This window comes from Talpa occidentalis, unplaced genomic scaffold (assembly GCF_014898055.3).
Source record: "Talpa occidentalis isolate TD23 unplaced genomic scaffold, MPIMG_talOcc4v2.1 talOcc4.15, whole genome shotgun sequence".
Lineage (NCBI taxonomy): Eukaryota > Metazoa > Chordata > Mammalia > Eulipotyphla > Talpidae > Talpa > Talpa occidentalis.
Window position 1 is genome coordinate 32,166,434 of NW_023601543.1, and position 26,589 is coordinate 32,193,022.

The 26,589-nt window shown below is 45.2% G+C and overlaps 3 protein-coding genes across 5 annotated transcripts in view; all 3 read right to left on the reverse strand.

The window, feature by feature from the left end:
* GPRASP2 (G protein-coupled receptor associated sorting protein 2) overlaps nt 1–3,475 on the reverse strand; it is a 28,015-nt gene extending 24,540 nt beyond the window's left edge. The window contains exon 1 of the mRNA XM_054695633.1: nt 3,314–3,475. The gene's annotated coding sequence lies outside the window, so the exon portion shown is untranslated. The remainder of the gene's footprint in view (nt 1–3,313) is intronic.
* Nucleotides 3,476–5,223: 1,748 nt separating this feature from the next.
* GPRASP1 (G protein-coupled receptor associated sorting protein 1) lies at nt 5,224–21,388 on the reverse strand. Of its 3 annotated transcripts, none has more exons than XM_037512171.2 (5): nt 21,363–21,388; nt 11,180–11,361; nt 10,256–10,323; nt 9,819–9,895; nt 5,224–9,502 (listed from the first exon to the last, which is right to left on the reverse strand). In XM_037512171.2, the coding sequence occupies exon 5, from the start codon at nt 9,201–9,203 to the stop codon at nt 5,559–5,561; it is 3,645 nt and encodes a 1,214-aa protein (XP_037368068.1). In that variant the 5' UTR covers nt 9,204–9,502; nt 9,819–9,895; nt 10,256–10,323; nt 11,180–11,361; nt 21,363–21,388; the 3' UTR covers nt 5,224–5,558. The 3 variants fall into 3 exon arrangements, with proteins under 3 accessions (XP_037368068.1, XP_037368069.1, XP_054551610.1); XM_037512172.2 differs by having other exon boundaries at nt 10,217–10,323; XM_054695635.1 differs by lacking the exon at nt 11,180–11,361 and having other exon boundaries at nt 10,217–10,323; nt 21,363–21,386.
* On the reverse strand, nt 20,980–24,950 carry ARMCX5 (armadillo repeat containing X-linked 5). The gene is given in 3 exon segments (XM_037512174.2): nt 20,980–22,824; nt 22,826–23,000; nt 24,875–24,950. Coding segments are annotated over 3 exon segments (1,752 nt in total). The 3' UTR covers nt 20,980–21,323.
* Nucleotides 24,951–26,589: the final 1,639 nt, after the last annotated feature.

Below are 26,589 nucleotides of genomic sequence, written 5' to 3' on the forward strand. Positions count from 1 at the left end.
GAATTCACATCATTGCATGATAAATTCTCAACAAACTGGGTCTATAAAGAATGTATATCAACATAATAAAGGTGATATATGAGAAATCCATAGCTGACATTATACAGAAAGGTAAAAAACTGAAATCTTTTCCTCCAAGATCAGGATCAAAATAAGATTGCCCATTCTCAGTATTCCTATCAATCACAGTATAAAAGTCTTAGCCAAAGAAATTAGGCAAGAAGAATTTATCACAAAAACAAACAGCAATGGGACAGAATCAAGAGCCCAGAAAGGATTGCACACATCCTGATGAACTAATATTTGATCAGAGAGCCATGAATGCTCAATTGGGAAAAGTCAGTCTCCACAATAAATGGTGCTGGAAAACTGGGTATTCATATGCAAAAGATTGAAATTGGACCCCTATCTTCCATCACCCCCCAAAATTAACTCGAAATGGATTAAAGATTTAATGTCACACCTGAAACTTTAAGATTCTTAGAAGAAAACATAGGGGAAAAGTTCCTTGACATTGGTTTTGGCAGCAAATCTTTGATATGACATCAAAAGCACAACCAACAAAACTAAAAATAAACATTAGTGGGACTACTCCAAACTAAAAAGTTTCTGCACAGCAAAGGAAACAATCAAAACAAAAGGCAAGTAAACAAGTGGAGGGAAGATATTAAGTCAATTGGTTAGGGATGGGCTCAAAAAGTGAGAGTTCATGGAGTTGGTGAAAGGGATCAGGAATGTCACCAAGAAGCTGGTAGGTGGCTTCTAGAAAATCTTTGGAAAAAGGGGCCTCCCTGGTGGTGCAAGGGGTTAAGTGTCAGCACTATGATGCAACCCACAGCCCCTGCAGCACACATTGCACAGCAGACCACTCCTGTCTGGCCCACTGCTCCCCTCAGCAGTGTATTTCAGTCAATCCACCTGTTCTGCTCTCCACCCTGTCTCTGGTGAATCCTCTCACTCCCCACACCTCTGGCATAAATAAGTAAATCTTTGAAAAAAGAACAGCCCTTTGACAGAGATATAAAAAACTGGGGATGACTGAAGGAAGTGACAAATGAATGAGAAAGCTGACCCTTCTAAGTGCAAGGAGCTGTGGTGAATAAATTATGGTGCAGATTATGATTCTGCAAAGCAGCCTTTTTTTTAAATCTGTAAGAGGTTATATAATGTGTATGTTGCCCAAAAAACCACCAGGTAAGAAATGTTTGAGATAAGTCCCAAAGTTCTTTAGACACAACTACAAAACATACATAATCTGTTATATAGACTCTTCCTGAGACTAGAAGGACAAAAGTTAACCAAACTCATTTAATGAACTTAATATAACATTGAAACTGAAAAACTACAGCAAATATATACCTATATGTATATACATATATATACATACTAGCGTGTGTGTGTGTGTGTGTGTGTGTGTGTGTGTGTGTGTATGCGTATGCCAGTCTTAGGAACATAAATGAGAAAGAAAGGGCAAGTTGAATCCACCAGTATATTATAAAATAATAACACCCAAAATACTATGATAGAGCCTCAAGAAGATGTGCATATCCACAATAACAGTCAGATTTAAGCACCTGTCTTTCAATAACAGACAAAATAAATGAAGACCTATGGTAGAAAATTTAAACAACATTATGCAACAATTAGACCTAAATTTATGTTAATAGAATAGTTCACACAACAGAAGAATAGACAACTCTCCTCAAGTGCACATGGAACATGTGTGAAGACTGACCATATTCTGGCCCATAAAATAAGTCTCATTGAATTAAAAAAATCAAATCATACAAAATATGTTATCTGACTGCAATGGAATTAAATTAGAAATTAATAATGAAACATATGTGGAAAAGCCTCCAAATACTTGGCAACTACATAGCATACTTCTAAATAACGCTTGGATCAAAGCAACCAGGATCTTCAATCAATGAATTCAATTTCTATTTTGAGTAGGTAAAAATAGAAGGGTAACAAAGTAAACAAGGAAGATACTAATATAAGGGTAGAAATCAATGAAATCAAAAACAAAAATAAAGAAAATCAATAAAACTAAAAGCTAGTTTGTTGTGAAAGTCAGTAATATTGGTAAGTCTCTAGCTAGAATGATTTAAAAAAAGACAAGACACAATTACTAAGATCAGGAATGAGATGTAACATCACTACAAATTCTACAAATACCAGAAGGATAAAAAATTGGTCAATACGACTGAGAAATACAAACTCTCATGAACTTCTGGTGGAATGAAAAATTTTAATCTCTCTTTGGTTGAATATTTGAGACTACCTAATAAAACTATGCAAACACTTAATCATTTGACCCACCAACCCTACTTCCAGGAATCCATTGTGAAGATACATCTCTAATCATAAAATACACATGCATAAGGTTTTCATTCCAACATTGTTGAAACACTAAAATATTAGAAACTAATATCCATATGCAGAGAGTAACTAAAAAATTATGGTAGTGACTCAATGGAATACTATGCAGTTAGAAAAAATGAGAAAATCTCTACACACTAATTGGCTTCAGATCCATAATAAGTACAAATAAATTGAGGCTAATGATTATAAAAATTTATTCTCATATTCTCACAAAAGGGTGTTGGTATCTTGAGTCTGTCTCATAGAATGACCAAAAGTAATCAGCAGAAATAATGGAGTCAACAAGGATGAGTGCAATTTCCAAGTCTAAAAGTACTGATCAGAAAACAAAATCAGGGAAGAGATAGAAGGGATCCAAAAAAGGTAATGTATGAGACCATCCATAAAGTAGTTTATGCCAGTGGTTTTCAAACACACCCTCTTCTGAAGCCCAGGAATGAAGCTGGAGGGAGCCTCACAAGGAGCAGATTCTCAGGTCCCTTGAAGGGAGGGAGCTGTCGCAGAACAATGGGACCTAGGCCCTTTGAGAAACTCACAAGGAGGGCTGATCCTCCCTGGATGGAGATCCAGGCATCTTCCCGGAGGTTAAGAAACTTGGCGCTATGCCAGTGAGAAATCCACTGGTCCCACCCCCTTCCCTAAGGCTGGCCAGATCGGGGTTCAGGCCTCGCTTGCATCCCTGGGCAGCAATCCCCACTCCTTCGTCCACGTCCCCTACCTCACTCCGCCCCCATCCCCCCCGCCCCAAAAGCAGCGCCGAGTCCTGCGGCGCCGGGAGGAGAGTCTGGGGTGGGGGAAGGGTCGTTCAGAAGGAAGGAGGGAGCGCGAGGAAACCGGGACGAGCGGGCGGCTTCCAGGCATTTCCTGCCCCAGGATGGAGTCTCGGCTACCACCGCCCCGGGACACCGCTTCCCGGCCTCGCACCCACCTCCTGCAACAGCCGCCGCCGCTTCTCTCCGCGGTGCTCCCGCAGGCGGACTCCCTGCCCCTCGAGCTCCGGGACCCAACAGAGCCGCGCCAAGCTCGCCGCTGGCCGAGGGACGGCTCCTCCGGCAACAAACGCCGCAATTCTGGCCGCCGCAGAGGAGCACTGTGGGGCGGGCGGCAGGGACAGGCGCTCCCCCCTCGCCTCCCCGCGCACCCCCGCGCCCAAACTCCCCCCCGCTCCTCTCCGGGCAGCCGGCCGGTCGCCAGGTGCCGGCGCCGCCCGTCCGTGCGCGGGGCCACACACCTCGGCGCCCGCCCCGAGCGGCGGGTCACGTGACCCGCCGTAGGGCCACGTGACCCCGCGGCCGCCCCGCCGCAGCACCCGCAGCCCGCGGCCTCCCGCTGCTCTGTTCTATATAGTGATATATAGTAGTTTTAATATTCTACGTAGTTGGTTCGTATGGCAAATGTAAATTATAAATTTATATACAACAAGCCATACACTTATATAGCCCGTAATGTATATTATAAATTATATACATTGATATTTACTGTTTAAATGTTAAATATAATATTTCAAATATGAAAACACATAGCGGGTCTTGGAAAATATTGATAAGCAAATCATATGTTCAAAAGCCACTTCCCAGCATCGGGATGATCTAATATGTGCGCTTTGTGACGGGAGACGAAACTGTCACTTTAACAAGGTCACCTGTCTGCTCTGATAATGAAACCTTGCATTTTTCCCTTTATACTGGATTCCGGCCTCCGCACCCCAAACTTTATCCCTGAAATTTTATCCTGTCTGAATGTTATAAAATTTATAAATGCCAACAAAAAAAATGTGGAATGAACTCATGAACTTTGGAAATTTTAGTTTATTCCCTTTAATTAGGTACTTTTATTTGGCAAGTCAGTCTTTCTGAAGTTGTAGTCACTCATAGTTCTTTATTGCTTTAAAATGTTTTACCAGTGCAGAAAATTCCATATTCAAATAACATAAATCTGAGTAAATTTGGTCCATGGACACATCTATTTTAAAAACGGAATTATATTTTCTATGTATGATAACAGTCTTATTTCATCAAATATAGAAAGTATCAGGGTTTTTTTTTTTTTTAGATTTATTTGTGCATACAAGAACTGGGGTCCAGGCCAGAGGTGTGTGTGTGTGGGGAGGGGGGAGATGATTCCCCAGAGACAGAGTGGGGAACAGAACAGGCAGATTGACTGAACTATACTGCTGAGGGGAGCAGCGGGCAAAGCAGGAGAGGTCTGCTGCGCCATGTGGGTAACTCCCTGGTCGGGGATTGAACTTGTCCTGCAGTGGCTGCAGGTAGCTTCACAGGTTGTGTCTTTACCCCTTGCGCAACCAGGGAGGCCCATCGGGCCTCTTTTAAGTCAATTTTAAAATCTATACATTATCATTCAGTGGCTGTATATTACCTTTACACTTCCCATTGGTACCACTATGAAGAAATCATCCCCCTGACTCAGTTAAATTTCTGTGCCTCCCTGTCTTATTTTAACCTGTAGGTCACATAGAAGAAACACCCAGACTTTGAGTTGCAAAGTGCAACTTGTCAGCTCTTTAAAACTTACCTTACTCTCTCTATTCAATACACTCCCCTCAGCCACTCCAAGTGGACTAGATACCGAACTTCTATAGAAACACTCTTCCCAATGCCACAACACACCATCCACTCTTTCCTACGTTTCAGAGTCCAAATTAATTTCTTTTTCTCTCAAACGTCCCCTAAGTAGCAACCCATGGTAACTTTTGCATTTAAAGCTATGAGAACAAGCTTTTTGAGGGAGTACAGTATTCATACATGTATTCAATTTGTGCGGCATGTATTATCTTTGCACCAACAGTTTTTAAGTTCAAGAAGGATAATTTCTGCCAACTTTAACATAGAATTTTATTGGCAAAACAAGTAAGACTCAAAGACACATCAATGCACTAGAACAGCAATCAGAAAGGTACCTTACTTATAAGGTGGCTCAGTTCTCTATAAGCGTAAATGCTAAATATCACAATCTGGACAAAAGACAAATATATTAACAGATGTGTTTTCAATTTTAATATTCATTTGGCATCAGAAGAATGATTCAGGTCATATACCAAGTTGGTCAAGGTTAGTATCAGGATTAAAGATGTATGTGGCAACATAGAACCAAATATGGAAATCAAACATTATTCAAAGATCACAACACAGAACAGAAGGACAATGAGAGGCATGCTAATTTTCTTGGTGTGCCTCAGGGTCATTTTGATTATGTATTTTGACTTGTAGTTTCTTAGCAAATTCCTCAACTTCATGGAAAGCAGTAATAAGTGACTCAAGACTGCAATCATCATCAGTGGACAACACTGCTTCTTTTTTGATACTGTTACCAATATTCTCAAACATTTCTAGAACAACTTGAATATTGTCATTTGTCTCTTTCCTGTTAAAAAGGTCCATGAATTCTGATATTACGTCAACACTGAGTAGTTCTTTCATCATGGCAGGATTTTCAGACAAATTCAGTAGCACTTTCAGAACATGAAACCTTGTTTCGGTATTGCCCATGGCTAATAAGGAGAGAAACCCAGACATATACTTGACAACCAATGCATGATAGTCAATAGTTGTAGTGAGGTGTCTAACCATCTTTATTCCAGACAGCTGTTCAGGGGAATCTAAACTATAAGTAAAGGTTTCTTCACACACTTGACATACGTATGTCTGAATCATGTTTAGGTTGGGATAAGGTGGAGCCATGTGAATCATATTTTCCAAAAAACTTGTCCTATCTCTGGAGGAGGGATAACTGAGCAAGGTTTCAATAAGTGAGACAACACCTGAATCGCGAATAAAATCTCGGGTAAATTGAGAAGCACTTCTCATACCCATTGCAATTTTAGATATTTCATGAACAAAAGGATCGCGAATTTTGTCCATTAATACAAGGAGTTCTTCAAACTCTGCAGAATCAATTTTAAGCTCACACTGTATGCAGCTGCAGGACCAATCGGCAGTCTCTGCACTCTCCTTGGCCCTAAGATGCTCTCGAATTTCTGTGACTGACCGGTAGGATGGATCATACTGAAAGGGGAACTCAGGGTCAGGCTGATCAGGTGGAAGCAAAGATTCCCGTTCCTCCCCTTCTGGGGTAGGTTCCAAATCCTTGGGCTTTCCCCAAAACATTTCAGAGAACAGAGATGCTGCTTCTTTTGAAAATCTAAAAGGGTTTGGGGATGGGAAGCCAACTCTACCCCATGGACCAGGCTTGAACTTAATAGTGACCTCCTCCCAGCTTTGGGGCCTGCGTGAAGCATCAGGCTCCTGCTCAACTGAATACCTGGACTTGCAAATGGCCCGGAACACAGGGCTAGGATTTGGTTCAAAATGGGCCTCATCTCCTGCCCAGAACCAGGACCCGACAATAGCTTCCTCCTCAGCAGCTAGCCTGTCTTCTCTAGCCTCAGCTGCTGTCTTGACCCCGTTCTCTTCCCCAGCCCAGAACCAAGAAGCAATAATATCCTCTTCCTCAGCTTCTAGCCTGGATTCTTCTCCATCTGTAGAACTTATAATGGCTTCATCCGCTTTCCAGAACCAGGATGCGATCAGGGTTTCCTCCTCAGTCAGTGACCTATCTTCTTCTTCAGTCCCATCATCTATACTGCTCTCTTCCACAGCCCATAAGCAGGGCCCTATCATGGTCTCTGGCCTTGCGTATTTTCTGGACCAAAACCAGGAATCAGCAGTGTCCTGTTTCTCCTCTGGCCTAGCCTTCCAGATGCCACCACTGGCAGGATATGCAGAGTGATCTGCTGCCCATAAGCAAGAGTCACTGGTCTCTTCTGCCTCTGCCATAAATTTGTACCTGGCACTAGTCTCATACTTCATGCTGACCTCTTCTGTGGTCCCATACCGAGGTGATATAATAACCTCTTCCTTCTCCTCCATGTTAGACTTGCTGTTGACTCCAGTTCCCACACAAGCTTCTAGCCCTGCCCAGAACCACGGCCCAATAATGGGCTCTTCCTCCTCAGTCCCTGGAATAGTATCACAGTTTACTTCACTCCCAGAATCCATCTGGGCCTGGTTTCCAGGCCAAAACCAGGATCCAAGTATTGTCTCTTCATCTACTGGTGTGGCCTCTTCTCCAGCCTCAGCCTCTGTACCGACTTCCTTTCCAGTCCAAAACAAGGGAACAGCAATGCCTTCTTCCTTCAACCTTGGTCTGGATTTGCAGCTGTCCCCAACACCAGCTTCCTCACTGGCTTCATCACTGACCCAAAACCAAGACCCAAAAATGGGCTCTTCCTCAGGCTCTGGGTTGGTTTCCTCAGCAGTCCAAAAGCAGGAACCAACAATGACCTTTTCTTCATTAGCTGCTAGCACACAATCAGAGGTAGCCTCAGCCCCAGTTTCCATACTGGTCTCTTTCTCTGTCCCTAGCATGGAATTCCCAATAGGCTCCTCCTCAGTCTTTGGTTTAGAGTTACTGATGTCCTTAGTCCCCATGCTGGCCTCTTCTTCATTCCAGAACCAACTGCCAACAATGGACTCATTCTCCACTTGTGGGCTGGACTTGACACTGTCCCCACCCAGTATGCTAGACTCTTCTGCAGCCCTGAACCAGGTCCCAGTGGAAAATTCTTCCACAGACCTGGCTTCTCGCTTAGCCTTGGCTCTTGCCTCGATTTTGGCCTCTTCCTTTGCAATTTCTCTGTCCCTAGCCTCTTTTTTGCACTTGCGCCTTGACAAGGTATTATCCTTTTCTACAGGCCAGAGCCAGGATTTTTTGTTGACTATACCTTTGGACCCAGACATGAAATCAGTGGAAGCTTCTCTCTCAGCCCTCTCTCTGGCCCTGACACTGGCCCCTTTCCTGGCTCTGGGTTTAGGCCTGGATTTGGCCTCCTCTTCAGCCCAGAACCAGAGCTTCACATTGTCCTCACATTCAGACATAGAACTGGACTCAGAAACTTCTTTCTTGAATGTAAACCTGAACCTATTATTGGGCTCTTCTCTGGGTCTAGACCAGATACTGGTTTTTTCTCCAGCCCAGAAGCAGGATGTCTTAACAGATTCGTCCTCAGAACTAGAACTAGACCCAATATTGAGCTCCCAATTGGTTTTGGGCCTAGACATGGCTCCTTTTTTGTCCATGTGCCTGGACCTCATACTGACATTTATCCCGCTGCTAGGACAAAATCTTGCACTGCCCTCTTCTCCACCCCAAAACCAGGAACTCAGAGAGGGTCCATCTGCCCACCTAAAACCACAATTGTGCGAGGGCTCTTGTTGGGACGTAGGCCTGTGACACCACCAGGATCCTGTACTGGCCTCTTCCTCTGAGTTCAGTAAAGGCTGGATTCCTGATTGGGACTTGACCTTGGTGCCAGGAAAGGAAACAGCATCCACACTGACCAAGTCCCTATCCACAAACAACGTATTAGCTTTGACATCAGACCCAGTCTCAGTACTGACCAGTGGCCAGGCTGTGGTACTGATTTGAGATACTCTTTCTGTTTTCAACACTGCTTCAGCATCATACACATTTTGGGGCCATGAGTGGGTTTCATTCTTGGTCTCAGGATGTGCCCCACCTACTACCATGGCCTCAATTTTGGGCCATCTCCTACCTATTGCTCTGAATTCAGTCTTGGGCCTTGCTCCAGACATAGCCTTGGACGCAATTTTAGGCCTTGCCCCAGACATAGTCTTAGATTCAGTTTTGGGCCTTACATCAGGCATATGGGCTTGGGTCCGAACCTTGGGTCTGACCACCATTGGGGCCTCATTCTCTCTCTCAGCCCCACCTCCTGCCTCTTCTCCAGCCTTCTTTTCAATCTTGGCCAGGGCACCAGGCTCAATCTCCGCCCCAGTCATGGTTCAAATTACAGAGGATACCCCTATACCAGTCTCAGTCTCTACCACAGATGTATCACAGTTTTGTTCTTCACTTTCGGATTGCTCAATTATTCAAGTTGGAAATAAGAAATTGAGTCAATCACCACTTCAGCAGCCAGTCAGTCACCTGTTCAAGCCCAAACTCAGCCAACAATACAGAGAGAAGATGAGGCACAAGCAATCTCAGAGAGGATGGATGGTTCCAGAATGGGTGCAGACCTGTTGAGGGCGGGTCAGCAGCAAGTCCAACATCAACTGAGCTGCAGCTGGAAGTGGCTCTAGGGAGAAAACGACATGGGGCTCTGAGTCTCTTCCGGGTGGTCCCTTGCAGGAACCCACACAGGGCCTGGACTTGAATGTTGGGTGAAATAGTGGCATTATTAGCAAGTGTGTATGTCACCCTCATTTTGTCCACACCTTGCAACCTCAGAGCTGCCCCACTGCCTAGCCAGCTACAAAACAGGGGTGGGGATGGTGGGAAAGTGTGCAGATGACGGCAGAGGTTGAGAAGCCCCCAGACTAGATCCTAATCACCCTCGGACCTGGGTTTGCCTCCATTACCACACCCAAAAGTCTACCCACGCTCATACCAACCTGCACTGATGGGGTGCAATTTCCCCCTCCTTTCTTTGTTCCGGTGGTAGTAAGCACACAGCAGAGGGCAGCCCGTCCTAGGGACAAGTAAACACACGGGAGGAAATGAAATCTGACTACTAGTAGATAGCAAAGCAGGTATCCAGATTCCTGACACAAATATCACCTCTTACCATTTATGGGTCCAACGTGTCTAGCATTTCCTGCCTCCCAGTCCCTGCTCACACACTGCCTCCTCACACTCATAGCAAGCTCAAACAACACCTACCCCAATATTCCTAATAGCGCCTGGAGAAAACGCACATGGGCTGCGGAGGCAGCGTGCACAGCTGGCAGGGCTGGGAGAAGTGGGGGAGGCCCTGACCCACCTGGATCAAAGACACCAGGCATGCTCTTACCCTGCAGCTGCCCCCTGCACTGCCCCTCTTCACTCCAACCTCCAGAGAGCTGAGCCAGTCTTCTCTTCCTTTCCTTCCTTGCAGAAGTGAGGAGTCTTAAAGCAGGCCTATGGACAAAGAGATGAAAAGGTAAGACAGCCAGGAAATAATGGTGCCAACTGAGAGCTTGATGAGCAGATGACAGCAAGGATGGGAGTACAGACAGGTCTGCGGCCTGCCTGTGCCCATAGAGGTGCCTCTCTTTTTCTTTCTCCTTTTCCTAATAAACCTGTCCTTTGAAAATGTAAAAATAAAACCAAAACAGAAAAGAGAATGTTATCTCTTTAACATTTAGGAATCTGTTGGTAGAATATGGATATTAAATTTAGACACCCCCCCACCCCCGTGTCAATATTCAGGATATTAACTGCACTTTACAGCACACACTTCCCATTCCTTTCTCTAAATATGAGGCTTCACTACTAGATGTTCACATCCCCTTGCCCTACACAACATTAACTGGGGCAGGTACCCAACATACTCTAGAAAACAGATTATGTGCTATTTGTAATTATGACTCCCTTGTCAACTCCACCACCAAAACCCATTTTTTCATGCCTTCAATATAGATGGAGATGAGAAAGGAGAAAGAAGTGTAGAAAGTCGGAAAAGAAATGTTTGGGGGGGCCTCCCTGGTGGCGCAAGGGATTAAGCACTGCACTATGAAGCAATCCCCAGCCTCTGAAGCATGAGTTTGATCCCCAGCTGGCCAGGAAGCAACCCACATGGCGAGGCAGACCTCTCCTGCCTCGCCTGCTGTTCCCCTCAGCAGTGTATTTCGGTCGGTCTGCCTGTCCTGTTCCCCACTCTGTCTCTGGTGGATCCTCTCACACACACACCCCGCACCTCTGGCCTGTACCCCAGCTCTTGTATGCATAAATAAATAAATCTTTAAAAAAATAAGAAGAAATGTTGGGGCTTCACCTGAGATGCTCTGCCAGCAATCACCCGGTCCTAATTCAGGTCTCCAGGCAGTGATGGCTTCCACCCATGCCGCGCATCCCCACACCTCCAGATATTCAGGCCACTTTCTTACTCCTTCTCTTCCTCAAGCCTCTCCAGTTACAGAAGTTCCTGCAGCCAGTCACAATGCTCCACCCAACAATCTAGACGAGAGATTCTGGCATCAAGGGGGCGCCTTTAGGAAGGGACTCAGTGCAGCCGGCCCCACAGGCCCATGCCCAGAATTGGACCCCAGCTTGGCCCTCGATTCAGCTGCTTCCGGGAGCGGCCTGACCCGGCCCCCGCTCCCCTCGGCCATTTCTTCCGCAGCAGCCACCCCGCCTCCCCCCAACCGGACTGCGTCCCTCACCAATGCCGTCGAGGGCGGGCGCCCGGGCCTGGACAGCGGGCTGCGCAACGGCGCACGTGGCTCGGCGCCGGGCACCCCAGGGAGCCTCGGGGCCCGAGCCAGACCCGCGCCGGCCGCCGCCGCCTCCTCGCCAGGGGACCCCGGCGCCGCGCACCTCCCGCGGGCACCGCTTCCCACCGCCGCCTCCGGGTCCGTCTGCCAAAGCGCCACGCGCCGCTCAGACGGCCCACGGCGGGGCCGCCCGCCACCCCCGCGACGCCCCACTCGCCTGGGCCGCTCGGCGCCCGGGCCGTCGGTCCCCCTCTCCGCCCGCGCCTCGCTGCCGCCGCGCCGCTCGCCGCGCTCGCACTGGCACAGGCGCCCCCTCCGCGCCGCGGCCGCGCACTGGGCAGGGGCTGCGCAGGCTGCCGCAGCAACCGCGCGGCGAGGGTGTCGGGAAGGGGGGCGGAGGGATACGCCGGGCGCCCACGGCTCGACGCCCCCTCCCACACCCACCTGGCCCCTCCCGAGGGGCGGGGACACGCGCCCGCGCCCCGCGCCCCGCGGCGACCCCGGCCCGCCCCTCACCCTTACTCTGCTGGCGCTGCCAGCCAGGGCGCCCCAGCCCGGTGGGACCCGCGTCGGGACGGGGAGCGGCTGCGGGGTGGGGGGAAGAGCAGCGGATGGATACCAGGGAGCCCCTCAGTGTGGCCCTGAGCCCCCAGACTGCTCACTGCCCTCGGTCTGCCCACCTCCCTTGGCTCCCTGGGCACCCCTTTCCCCTGCGTTTCTGGATGCTCATGGGGGAGGGGCCCTCAGGACACAGGGCCCAGGCTGCAGGGGAGGGCCCACTGAAGGCCACATACCCCTGAGCTTCTGGGCTGCCCCTCCCAATTCTTGCATGGCTTCCTGGGGCCACCCAGGGGATGAAGGTGGCCAGGTCTCCCCTGAAGGCCTCACCACTCCCCCTCTTCCAAAGGAAGGCCAACCTAGACCCCAAGCCCAGGAAACCGACCTCTGCTCTGTGCCAAGAGCCACTGTAGCGGCCACACTGTTTTTGCCTTTTCTGAAGGGTGGCAAGCTTTGCCATTGCCTGGTCCCCGCAGGGGCCCAGAAACAGGGCCTTTCCCTCAGAACCGGCACCAGATCATACAGTCCTCCCTCTGTCACCCCAAAGCCAAGTCCCAGGCAGCAATCAGGGAGGGCTGCTCCTGCCTCCTCTTCACTTACTCTGTCCCCTGCCCTCACACTCAAGCTCTCAGGATTTCTGACAATGTGGGATGGTGGCGGCGCTAGAACTGGCTTGACTCACAGCCACTTGCCACCCCTGTCTAGTTCTCCCACTCATTCCCTGGAGAAAGTCCCATCATGCCTCCACTTCCCCAAACAGAAACCCGGTGGGTCTGTGTCCTCTGGTTCCTTCACCCCCACATCCTTCCTCTAGCCTTGAGGCCCTCCTTTCTGTGCACTCCATGGGGCCAACAGAGCAACTGTCTTAAGGCCAATTGCGGTCCAATAGAGCCCGCTTGCCCTGCTACCCATTTCAAACCCCAATGAAATTCCACCCTCACTGTAGAGGGCAGGAGAAAGGCCCCCCAAAGGTGTCCACACAGAATAGATCTTTGTTGTTCTCCAGAGCCCCTCCTGTACATGTGATGCCACCTGGCCAAGGAGCATTAAGGCTGCAGATAGAACTAAAATTGCTAATCAACTGTATTTAGAATATAACTACACTGGATTCTCCTGGCCCATGCACTCACGAGGGTCCTTTCGACGTGAAGAGTGGACAGAAGTGTCAGACTCAGTGAAGTGGCATGAGAAAGTCTTGTCGGTCCAGTGTGGGTTTTGAAGATGAAAGGAAGCCAGGGGCCAATGCATGCAGGCAGAGACCTGGAAGCTGGAGGGATTCTCCCTGGAACCTCAGGGGACTGAAACCCTACCATCACCTTGATAGTACACCAGTGAGACCCTTTTCCTGATTCCCACCTCCAGGCCTGTAGGAGAGTAGATCTTTGTTGTTTAAAGCCACCAAGTCTCTGGTAATTTGTTACAGCAGCAGTAGGAAGTGACTCCACTCACATCCTGTTCAAGTGCATTCCCTTTGACTTTCCTTAACTGAGTTTTAGTCCCTGGGAGGATCCATTTGGGGGTCTAATCTCTCACCACTATAGCTACCCTCCCCAGTAGTCCTCTTCTGTGTTCTAAAGAGATATCTGCAATGGTCTTTGAGTTGTGTCTTGAGGAATGTCCCCATTTGTTGAAAATCACTGATTTCCAAAGTGAAAAGGGAACCTTGTTCTTATGAATTTTTATTGGCTTTTTTGCCATTAGATTTTTCACTATCACTGTACTAAAGGTGGTGATGGGAAAACCTCTGGACACTAAACAGTTCTGAAGCCAGTGGGGGTCAATTTTCAGAGGGAGGTCACTTTTACCGTGCTGTTAAAATGGCCTTAGCTGAAATGTGGATTTGCTTTTTTCCTTTGATTTCACAGTATTTTCTTGCAAGAATGCCAGGCTTGCAAGAAGCCTGAGTTTTCCTGGGACCTGTGGATGTGTGTGAATCTCTGTGCCTTCTCTCAACTTCTTTGAGTTATCCAAAGAATACAATGGGTTACTACTTTTTCTCCTGGGCCTGGCTATCAGTAGAAATAAAATAAATTTCCGTTAAAATGGTGCTTATCTTCACTTGTGCTTTCTATTATACTAATTATTTTTCACTAAAAATTTGTGGTCATACCAGTGCAAGCTTCTCTGATAATTCTTTTTTTAAGGATTTATTTATTTTTGCATACAAGAACTGGGGTACAGGCCAGAGGTGTGGGGGGTGAGAGGATTCACCAGAGACAGAGTGGGGAACAGAACAGGTGGATCTACTGAAATACACTGCTGAGGGGAGCAGTGGGCAAGACCAGACCGGAGAGGTCGGCTGCACCATGTGGGTTAGCTCCCTGGCCAGGGATTGAACTCATGCTGCAGTGGCTGTTGAGAGCTTCATTGTGCTGAGATTTAACCCCTTGCGCCACCAGGGAGGCCCTCTCTGATAATTCTCAAGGTGCTGGGATATTGACTCCAAGTTATTTACTGACAGGGGAGTGAATTTACCCAAAGCTGACAGATTTTACAGTCTTTGCAATATGTGTTGTACAATTTGTTCTTAAATCATCTACATAGTAGGCACTATTGTTGATTAATATTTATTAATACTATTTATTAATATTTAACTGTGAAAGTTCTATTTTAAACTTTTTATGTGTTAGCCCTTTATGTTTCCATATCAGATAGTTTGTGTCATCTTTAAAACTATAGTGCAAATACGAGATTGGAACAGAACTGTTGACCAAGGATGTGAGACTACTAAGCAATTTTCCATTTGTTTCTTCCTAAAATCAGATACCAGTCTAATTGCAACAGATGTGGTTCCACTCCTCAATGTCTCCACTAGCACTTGTGCAATCCTAACACACAAACCTAAATAACTGCCTAACATTATGCCTTTTGATTGTGTTAGTGCCTGATATTAAGCTTTTGATTGCCAAAGTATCTATTTCAACAGACATTCATCTTGAATAAACATACTGTCAGCTATATAACTAGCAAAACAACCAGATAAGGAACTAGGTTGCGCCCACAGCAAAATCCTCTTTTATTTATTTATAAAGATTATTTATTTATTTATACAAGCACTGGGTACAGTCAGAAGCGCGGGAGGGTGAGAGAATTCACCAGAGCCAGAGCGGGGAACAGAGCAGGCAGAAGGACCGAAGTACACTGCTGAGGGGAGCAGCGGGCGGCAGGAGAGGTCTGCGCGCCATGTGGGACCCTCCTCTGGTGGCTGGGGAGCAGCCAGGAATCGAACCAGCGCTGCAGAGGCTGCGGGCAGCTTTGCAACCCAGCGCTCAACCACTGCACCACCGGGGAGGCCCTGGTCCTTGATCTTTAAATTAGTGAACTTAAGAGGCCTGAGGTTCCCTGCCCTCAGTCCCTAATAAAGGAGGGGTGCCAGGTCCTTCCATCTCTGTCTGTCCATGTCTCCCTCTTCCATCCTCCCTTCCTTCCTCTGGAGACCTTGCCAGGTGACCCTCCATTGTTCTATTTACCCTCCAGATCCTGTAAATAATACATCTTGCTCCTCAATATTCTCTGATAGTTTCTTGCTCAAGTGAGTCCTCTGCATGTAATAACTACAAAAGCTGGCCTATCCATAAATAGGAATCCCTATGTAGGTAATGTCTGTGGAGTGCCTTAAGAGTGACGTGAGCCCACAGGACTAGTCTAGTGCCACAGGCATTCCTCAGCGAGGTCACTACCATCAATGGATTCAAGACTGAAGGAACAATATCAGAACCAAATAATCACCCAAGCATTGCACCCAGGACACAAAGGTGACTGTGCTGATTCATCACATCTATAACTCTTTCCCTAGCCCAGCCCACCTCCCACAGAAATGCACGTGAACTTTCACACAACCATATCCCCTGCCTTGCACTGGTATGACTGTAAATTCTTAGTGAAAAATAATTAGTATAATAGAAAGCACCATTGAAGATAAGCACCATTTTAGAGAAAATTTATTTTATTTCTACTGTTTAGCTCCACTGATCTCTCTTCCCTCTCCATCGCCATGGTCATGGACCTGTTTTTACCCATTAAGCTTAACTTGCCTTTCTTCTATCCTTCATGTGCCTCAAGCAAACCTTCCTTTTGGGATCTCCCTTTTGTCTAAGATACAGCTAAACCGTGCACTTTCTTAGAATATACCCACTCTCCTATTCCTGAATTTCAGCTTAACACAGGAACTCAAGTCCCTTGCAGTCAGGAGCGAGCAGGCTGGTTTGGGTTCTTGTGAACTAACTGGTGAAATTGGTTCAACAGATGTTGGTTTTCAGTAGAGGTTAAAGAGACTCTGGGAAAGATCTCAACTTGTTTCTACAACTTGTATCAAGGCACTTCTGGAGAACTTGTGGGGAGTCCTGAGCCAAGAATACTTTCAGCTCACATTTGAGGTGAATTCTGCTTTAAAAGCGTTCATCCTGAGGGAAAACAGAGCCAGGCACAATGACCTCAGCCCAGGAACAATGCCCAGTCACTAGGGGATTATAGCTAATTTAATGCCAGCACTGGGATTAGGCGCCTATTTTTGCCTATTATAACAAATGGCCTCAAGTGTATGTCACAACAGAGGTTCATAAGTTATCCCAGAAAGAACTATTTGCAAAAAAACTCTGTACCACACTGGTGTGCATATTTCACTAATCAGAGTGAAAAGTACCTGTCAATTGAATTGGATGTCTATATTGTTGTGATGTGAATTTCCTCCAATAAATTCACATTGTGGTATATGAAAAATAAAAAGGAGAGTGAAACCTGGAGAGGAAAACATCCTCCTCTCCATCATGGCATTTGGGTTTAAGATAGTAGTACTCAGTTCTGATATGAGTTCTATGGATAGGGCCAGTGGTTGGGAAAATCAGAGAAAGCAGTCAGAAGGATAGAATACTTAATAGCAAAGCTCAGTGAGGCAATAATACCTGGAAAAATCATGTGAAAACAATGTACCTATTGGCCAAAAGTGTGTCTTCTTTAGAAAAATATCTGTTCAGTTTCTCTGCCATGTTTTAATTGGATTGCTTGTTACTGAGTTTATGAGTTTCTTATATATTTTGGGTATTAACCCACTATCAGATATGCAATTTACAAATATTTCTCTCATTACGTAAGCTGAATTTTCATTTTCTTGATCATTTCTTTGCTGTGCAGAAAGTTTTATTTAGTCTCACTTTTTATTTTTTTCTTTTGCCATTGGTGTTACATGCAAAATATCAGAGACTTTTTCCTATGTTTTCTTCTAGGAGTTTTATAGTTTCAGGTATTAAGTATATGTCTTTAATCCATTTTGAGGTAACTTTTGTGGGTGGTGAAAGATAGAAATCCAATACCATTCTTTTGCAAGTGAATATCCCATTAACTCAGCACCATTTACTGGAGCAACAATTCGTCTCGCATTGAGTTTTCTTGGCTCCCTTGTCAAATATCCAAAATATACAAAGAATCCTTAAAATTACACAGTAAGAAAATAAACCAACCAATTCAAAAATGTGTAAGAAACCTGATTAGACTCCTTACTAAAGATACACAGAGAGGGAAAAAAAAAGCATATGAATATTCACTATCATATGCCATTAGGCAATTACATGTTAAAACAATGAGATCCTACTGCACACCTATTAGGATGGTTAAAATCTAAAAGACTGACAGCACCAAATGTTGATGAGAATATGGAGCAACAAGAGCTCTCATTCTGGGAGGAATGCATAATGCCACAGTAACTATAGAAAATGGTTTGCACTTTCTGACAAAGGAAAACATACTCTTAACCATAGGATCCAGCAACTGTGCTCACATTTATCTAAATGTGTTGAAAACATGTCTACACAAACACCTGCATGTGAAAGTTTAAAGCAGTTATATTCATAATTACCAAAATTTGGAAGCAACTAACTTAACTTCAATAGTTAAACGGTTAAGCAAATGGTGGTACATAAAGATAGTGGGATGTTATTCAGTGATAAAAATAAATGCCCTATCAAGACAAAATAATATGGAGGAAGACTTCTTCAGCTATAACCAAAGTTGTGAACATTAAGTAATCCACAGATACACATGTTCTAACATATAATATCCATGGGATAGCTATGTCTACTACAGCCTTCTAAGTGCTCCCAATCTTAAAGTACCTACAGTAACTACCCCACTGATGGGAGCCAATTATCCCTTTTATCCCCCACCAGGACAAACCAATATACAGGCAGTTTACTTTGCTTAGACATGAGAGCAGTTTAAACACTGGCCTTTGTGAAGCCATAATGGACTAGAAGTACTATGCCAAACATTATAAACTGTACAAAAATTCCATACCCCCATATTGGCCACCTCAAGATGAAAACAGACAACTCCCTGACTGTTAATTGACTCTACTTCCCTAATACGAAATATAAAACATACATGGGAAATAGAGAAATTCAAGTAGAAGTAACATAAACCTGTCATAAATCGTAAAAAAAAAAAAAAAACTATTTGTGGGACAACATGGATGACAAATGGTCTACTTTGGAAATTTTAGAATGAGACAAAAATGGGAAGGCCTGTTAATTTTCCCCTCTTCTTGCTTCAGCTTTGTCTCCTTGGGTATTCAATGTCCATAATGTCAAGTTGTCTCTCAAGTAATTGCACTATTAGCATGCTGTCTTTGTATGACTCTTCACTTAATACATCAAGTTCAGCAATGACTTCATCAAAAGCTGTCTGTGCAAAAGAGCAGGCTTTCTCTGGGGAGTTAAAAAAGTCAAATTAAGTAAAACTAATGTTTTTTCACTGAGAAGCCCAGAAGGAAAAAATTTGTTATTTACTATATTAATCGTCAAATCCTGTTATTGATATATTGGAGTCAACACTTAAGTTACTTATGATGTTCATGCTTTGTTTTATTGAATCCTTGCAGCTCTAGGAGATAGTGGTAGATTCAACTTTTGGGACACAGATGCAAGAACAAACCTATATATTTCAGAGAAATTTGATCAATCAAATTTGTGTTGTATCAGTCACAATGGCAACCTTTCTGTATATGCTTCTAGCTATGACTGGTAAATGAGGCAGATATTTTATAGTCCCGAAAATAAATAGGCTGACTCCATTTTTTAATCTTTGACTACTATTAGTTTTTAAGTCTCACCCCTCCTCCTCTGCCTCATATATCAAAAAGTTGATATCTTGGCCCTCTGCTCCACATTTGGGCAAGTTGATCAAAAAACCGGGGTGCTCCTTCCTTAGCAATGGTGGGAACTTCAAACCACATGTAAAGAACTTCGCTTTGTAAACATCTTCTAGCCAGTATAAAATCCCAAAGACATCTCGTCCTACTCGCTCAAGCCATTTTTGGAACTGTCTGGGAGCCACCCTGCCCTACCCAGAAAGCTTTATTTATGCAAGTAATAAAGCTTTTTATACTGTCTTGTTGAGTATGTAAGTGTGATATCATTGATGTTGATATCTGAACCAAAATCCCCCATGAAAAACAGGTGCAGAAAGTTCCCAAAATCCTAGCACACCAAATCCGATAGTATATAATATGATTATACACCACTATCAAGTGGTATTTATCCCAGGAATGCAAGGGAAGTCAACATAAAAAAGTCAATTAATGTAATATACCACTTTAATAGAATAATGTAATACATCACTTTTATAGGAAAAAAGCCCACAAGATCACCTCATTTGATGCAAAAAAAAAAAAAAATAAATAAAAGCATTTGATGAAATCTGATACTCTTTCATGATAAAAACATTCATAAATTTAGGTATAGAAGGGAACTTCCTTAACATGATAAAGGGCCTGAAAAAACCACGAAAACAACTCACAGCTAACAAAACTAATAGTGAAAAAGACTGAAAGCTTTCACCCTATACCCTAAGATTAGGAACAAGGCAAGTAAGCCCATTTTCATTAAAGAATGTTCTGAAAATTCTAACCAGAGCAATTAGACTGGAAAAAGAAATAAAAGATATCCAAGTAATAAAGAAAGAAAATAGTTCTATTTTTATATGATATGATCATATATAGGCTCCACAAAGAAAAACCACTAGAATTAATTTTTTTTGTCAGAATTAATTTTTAAAGTTCAGCAAAGTTGCAGGTTATAAGATCAAATGTAAAAATCAGTTATGTTTTTGTATACCAGCATGAACAATCTGAAAAGCAACTAAGGAAAGCGATTCCACTTACACTAGTATAGAAAATAATAAAACATTCAGGAATAAACTTAACCAAGGAAGAAAAGACTTATATACAAACTAAAAAACATTGCTAAAAGAAATTAAAGACTTACATAAGTGGATATGCATCCTGTAGATATACTGGATTAGAAGACTTACTATTATTGAGTTGACAATACCCCCAAAGCAATCTACATTTTCAATGCAATCTCTCTCAAAATCCCCAATTTTTGCATAACGGGAGAAGTGACCCTAAAATTCACATGGAATGGAAAAGGGACTCAGATTAACAAAAACAATCGTGAAAAAGATGAGACAGCCTATATGAATGGCTCTGCCTAAATTCTGGGATTTAAACTGAAATGAAAACTTCTGTGTTCCCTTCCTTCTACTTTTGTCTTCACCCCTTCCCCAAAACTGCTCACCAGGTGCTTCATTCCTCACTTAAAGTCCTATCAGCTAGGACCTAAGTCAGCTAATAACTCTGTCTTCTTGTGCAGAGTGATTCTATTCCTCAAATACGTGGAAACTAAAGGCTCTGTCGATGTGAACTTTAGTTTGTAACCCCCGACATACAATGTTCTTTATCATCTTTGTGTTGTTTGTGCTTTATCCCTCCAACTAGACTTTAAAAGTCACTTTAAAAGACTTTAAAAGTGAAGAACTAAAACAATTTTTTCACCAGTTTTAGCACTTAACTTTATTAACATGTAGATGAAGTCGCGAATGAATACATTCATGTCACTATGAAGCATGGGAGTATAGCTTACTTAGGATGAATAGGTTCATTATCAGATCATGTTGCAGAAATACTAAAAATATATCAATTTATACAGCACAATAAAAATCAACAACATTCAAGCTCTCAGGATCATTTAACATCCATAAAATTGCCTCCACTCAACACAGTTAACACAAGTATTGAATTTATAATTGTAATATGCATTGGTTTTATATTGCAACACCAAAACATCTTTCAAGGCTTTGGGAGAAACATACGACTATTCAGAGTTTGAGTATTAATCGTATAACTTTATCTCTCACCTCAGGATCACTGTGCTCTGCTAAGTCTCGGAGTTTCTGCCGAAACTCTTTTGCTTCCTGGAATATGGAAATAAGTTCAGATTTAGTGAACTGTTCCTTGGTAAATAGCTTCCCCTTCTTTTTGAATTGGAAGTTTATATTCTCAAATATTTCAATAACATTAAGAATGTTGGCCTTTGACTCATTCTTGTTAAAGAGTGCAACCAGTGATGACAGTACTTTGGCACTGATCAGTTCTCTTGTATTGGCTTGATTTTTAGACAAGCGCGAAAACACTTTTAAAACAGAAAACTTGGTTTTGACACTTCCCTTGTTTAACAAGGTAAGGAAATCTGGAATGTAATTGGCAATCACATGGTGATCCTCAACTTTCACACTCGGTTGCAATAATAACTTTAGTGCATCCAGTTGCATAGGGGAGTTCAATGGATAAGAGAATATGTCCTTACAAACTTGATGTGTGTGTGACTCTCCTGTTTTTGATTCTTCAGAAGACTCAGAGTTGGCATCCACTATATTTAAAGCACTAGGGTGTTCTTTAACATTGGGATTATTGACCAAGTTTTCAATCATAACAGTCACACCAACATCATGAATTATATCTTGGGTAAATGGATAAGCAGGACTTATGCCCATTATCATCCTGGCTATTTCATGAATGAAAGGATCCTTAGTTAACTTAAGTAGGGCAACAAGTTTATCGAATTCTTTAGGCTCTAAACTAAAGTCACGTGATTTGCAGCGGCAGGTTCTTGGATTGGGCCTATACTTTTCCCTATACCTAACCTGACTTTTGATCTCAGCTAAGGTCTGGAAGTATGGCCCTTTATAGGGCGGGATCTTAGTCAGAGGCCGAATCCCCAAAGGTGTTTCAATCAAGGTCTCAACTAGAGTCCAATTTCCTTCTGCAGGTAAGGGTGGCTCCCCTTCCCCTAATGGAACTAAGACACTAAATCTGATCCTTGACCATGCAGCTGCTTTTTGCTTTATAGTAAGTTCAGGTTCAGGTGTAGGCTTGGGCTTTTCCTGGACCTTAGGTGGGGGGGTATAAGCTAGAGTAGGAGTCTCTTCTTCAGGCCAGAACCAGGATCCTACACTAGGCTCTTCCCCAGTCCAGAACCAGGAGCAGACATTTTCTTCATCTGTATCACTGGACTCTATTAGAACACCAGCTTTGTCCCCAGCCCTGAAACTGATGCTGACCTCTCCCCTTCTCCTGGGCTTAGATACAATATTGGCCTTTTCATCAGCCTTGGCAAAGGACCTGATATTTACTTCACTTGCAGCACCAGTCTGGACTTCATACTTGGTCACAACACTGACCATGGGCATAGGCACGGCCTCTGACTCGGTTTGGCCTGTGTTGGGTTCTACCGGGGGTTTTGCCTTAGTCTCAGCCGTGACTCTAGACTTAATCACAGCTTTCATGTTGATTACTTCCTTTATCTTAGCCATGGCCTCAGGTCACTGTCTGGGTCCTGGCAACTGCTCCATCTCCAGACTTGGCCTGGGTCACTTGTCTTGTTTGCAGTTCTGGCTCAGTCACTGCCTTGACCTGGATCTTAGCCTTGACGCTAGGGTTGCCGGGACCACTGATTCTAGTTTCCAGGTCAGTCTTAGCCTCTCCTCTGCCCTTGCCTTAGCCTCAGAGCCAGTTATGATTCAAGTTAAAGGCAAGGCCAAGTTATATACCCCACCCTGGTCTTGCCTTGACCAAACGTCTATTATAGGTTGGTGTTTGCATACAAGTCCAGTAGTCACTTAGGACCCTTCCAATTACAGGCTCTGCCAATGAGAAAGAGGAAGCTCCTTCAGGGAAGGGAGTTGTGTGCCTGAGAGCAACCCGTGGAGGGTGGTAGTCTTCTGTCACTCCAAAATCACCAGATTTGCCACTGAAGTTGGACCTAGAGGTGGAGGAAGGAAAGGGGGCATTGAGTCTCTTCCAATCTTTTTCTCATGTTGATTATCAGAGACAGGGAAATTCAGTGTTAAGTGGGAAAGGTAGATAATTAGCAAATTCTCTCTCCCCTCATTTCACCCATTCCCCACAACTGTGGATGCTAATAATCTTTCCCCCCGCCACACACACAAAACAGGAGTATGGTGAGTGGGAAAGCTAAATGAGAGTGAGACTAAGGAATCCCTAGACTGGCTGTTCACTCCTGTTAGACACAAGCAGATCTCCACACCTCATCCTGTGGGTGTCCATACTGATACCAACCTGCATTGATCTGTACTTTTCTTCTCCTTTCTTGCTTCCGATGATGGCAAGCCTTACACCAGACCTATAGGCAGATCTATGGACAAATAGACAAAGAGAAGTATATAGAAACTGACCTCTAGAAACAGACCTTGGCTCCTGGTTCCTATATTTGCCATCTGTCTAGTGTTTCTGTCCTACTGGTCCCCTCCCACCATTGCCCTGCTTCAAGGCATGCACTTTTCAAGGATGCACCCCTCCCTCCCTGCTTCCCACCATTTTCCTCTTCAATGACATCTTTGGCATTTCCTAGTTCAGGATTGGGCAAGGGTAAGTCAAAAGTACAAGAACAGTAAGTGGGAAGTGAGAAAAGCAGGTGTTAGCTTTCTATATCCTCCCCCCTCCCCACAGTTTACCAAGACTTCCAACTAAAGCAGCAGGACACAAGGTAGGTGTTATTAAGGTGGCGAAACAGAAGAAATAGAATTGTCTAGTCTCATTCATCCCTTGTCCCTCTACTCTCACACCAATCCAAATAAAGGACACTTTTCAAGTTTCAAGCTGGGTTACCATTTACAAATGTTCAAATCTGAGAGTTCCAAATACCTAGGGACAGAGATTCACAAGCAAATAAATAAATAGAAACAATGGAGACTAAGTCCTTGGTCGACATGAGCATAAACACACTGATCCTTTCTGGATCCGGGTATGTTTGCCAAACCTTTCCTATTTCCCTTTCTTCCATCCTTTCCCCCCAAATCTCCAAGCTCCTCTGCTCCCGTCCTAAAGCCCAATAATTTCCCTGCAGAGACAACTCAAAAATCCCTGCAACACAGTGCACGTGTCAGAAACGCGGTAAAGGAAAATAATGGGCTAGGAAAATAATGAGAAGTATTATTTCCAAATTTCAAAGTTTCTGTGGTTCTTTCTTTTCCCCAAAGTCTTACCATTTTCTGCAAAACAAGGAGAGTAAGCAAGTACTGTTTGGAAAAATGGCAGAAGGGAGATGTAGAGTTTCCCCTAGGCCCCTATCTGCTCCAGTCATAACCACCTCCCACCTCCAACCACTGCTCACACTATAGATATTAGAACAATTTTCCTCTCTCCCTTCGAGGTCCACTGCTCCCTACAGATCTTTATAGAAACGTGTAGTACAGCAAATTTAGGAACAGACCTTCACATATAAATGCATGATACAAATCCAACGACCAAATGAAATCAGTAGGGGAGACCTGGTTATTAATGGTCAAACTAGTAGACACCTCTGAAATCCTTTTCTAATCCGGGGCTTTGGTTATTATTAAACATTTACCACCTCTTTTTGCACGCTCCCCTTCCCGGACAACTGTCCTCTCCCACAGCAGCAGCCCCTCCTTGGTCATAGCCATTTCTCCGCTAGAAGCCGCTACTGTGCTCTCCCTCCCCAAACATGGTCAGAGGTGGGGCGAGTGTCTGGAAACCAAGCCAACAAGAGGCAGATCATTTTAAATTTATCGCTGTGTGTGCCACTCAAATCACCTCCGTCCCTCTCCGTCTGACCGCCCCGCGCCCCAGGACCAGGTCAGGTATCCCAGTTCATATCTGACACTCACATCCACACTCCCAAGCGATGCCCGCCTTCTCACTGACCTGCTCTGCTCGGATCAGAGGCAGTTTTCTCATTTCCTTGCCTCAAGGGCTGCTGTGGCCTACAGAAAGAGGGACTGACAGTCAGACAGACACAAGGACACGAAACAATGGCGGCAACTGTGTTTAGGGATGGGCCCGGCACCGGGATTTAGGCCGAGATACGTGCTTTATCAGATTAAGGGCCGTAACTGCAAACAGCTGTCACTTTTCGGTTTCCCCCCCTCTTCCTCGTCCCCGGGGCTCCTCAGGGACCCGCTGGGGTACTAACATCTACCTTTTCCTCCGCAGACCTTGCTGGCCACGTCCCCAGTACCAAACTGCACCGGGGGAGGAGCTAGCGTCGCTGAAGGGGATCCGGCCTCTGCGAGCGGAGGGATACCGAGTGCCGCGGCTCGAGCGCCATGTCGCCTCAGCCGCTGACTTCCGTCCCGCCCCCACCCCCGGCGGCGGGACCTGGCTAGAGAAAAAGCAGCGTTGGACGTAGAGAAGCAGATTAATAGCTACACGTTCTGGGATTAGTTTGGGTTTTCCAGGAGTTGCCCCCACCAAACCTGCCATTCGCCTCCACCACCACCACCGACCCCCCCCACGAAATGTACGCGGATCTCGGGCGGCCGCGTCTGTGAATCCGCGCGGCCGGACTCCGCGGACGGATACCCCAGTGTCTGGGGCTGCAGTCACTTCCCCGCAGTCTCGGGGCCCCGGGGGGCAGCAGCCCGGGGCGGGAAGGTCGTGAGAGAGGCTTAAAAGAGAGGTTAACCCTCATGTGTTCCCAGAATTGTTCCCCCTCTTTGACAAAAGCCCCTGCACGCCTTCAATTTCCTATAAGATGGGCAAGTCGTGGAGAGGCGTCTGGAAAGGTGCTCTGGACAGCGTTACCAGGCCTCAACCGCCGACATATCAGTCTTTTCATGTTCCTCTCCTCTGGGCCTCTCATCCTTATGGCCTACCACGCTTCTTGCACTGAAGCAGCCTAAGGCACGGTGGGATAAGAATATAGGGAAAACAGAAGTGGGCCGAGAGAGGCATATTAATACCCATGTATACCTGTAGCTCATTCTTAGGTCCTGCGTTTCCTCCTGAACCCCAATATTTTCCGCGCGTAAATGTGCAAGATTTGAGGGTGGGCATGAGAAAAGCAATTCTGAGCTTGGAAGAGAACTGAGAGACAAATACTTCTGTACTCCGAAAAAAGAAGCATCCAGCAGCCGCCCCAGTGCCGGCTCTTCCCTGGGACCAACATCCTAAGGTCAGCTGCGGCCTTCTACTGCGTTGGGCCTAGGCTCCCCTGCTATCCGCAGTGCTGGGAGGCCGGCCCTGCAGCGGCGCGCAGCAGGGGCGTTGATCGGCATCCTGCGGCTGGCTGACTGCCCGCTGAACCCGCCAGTGCGCTCCGGG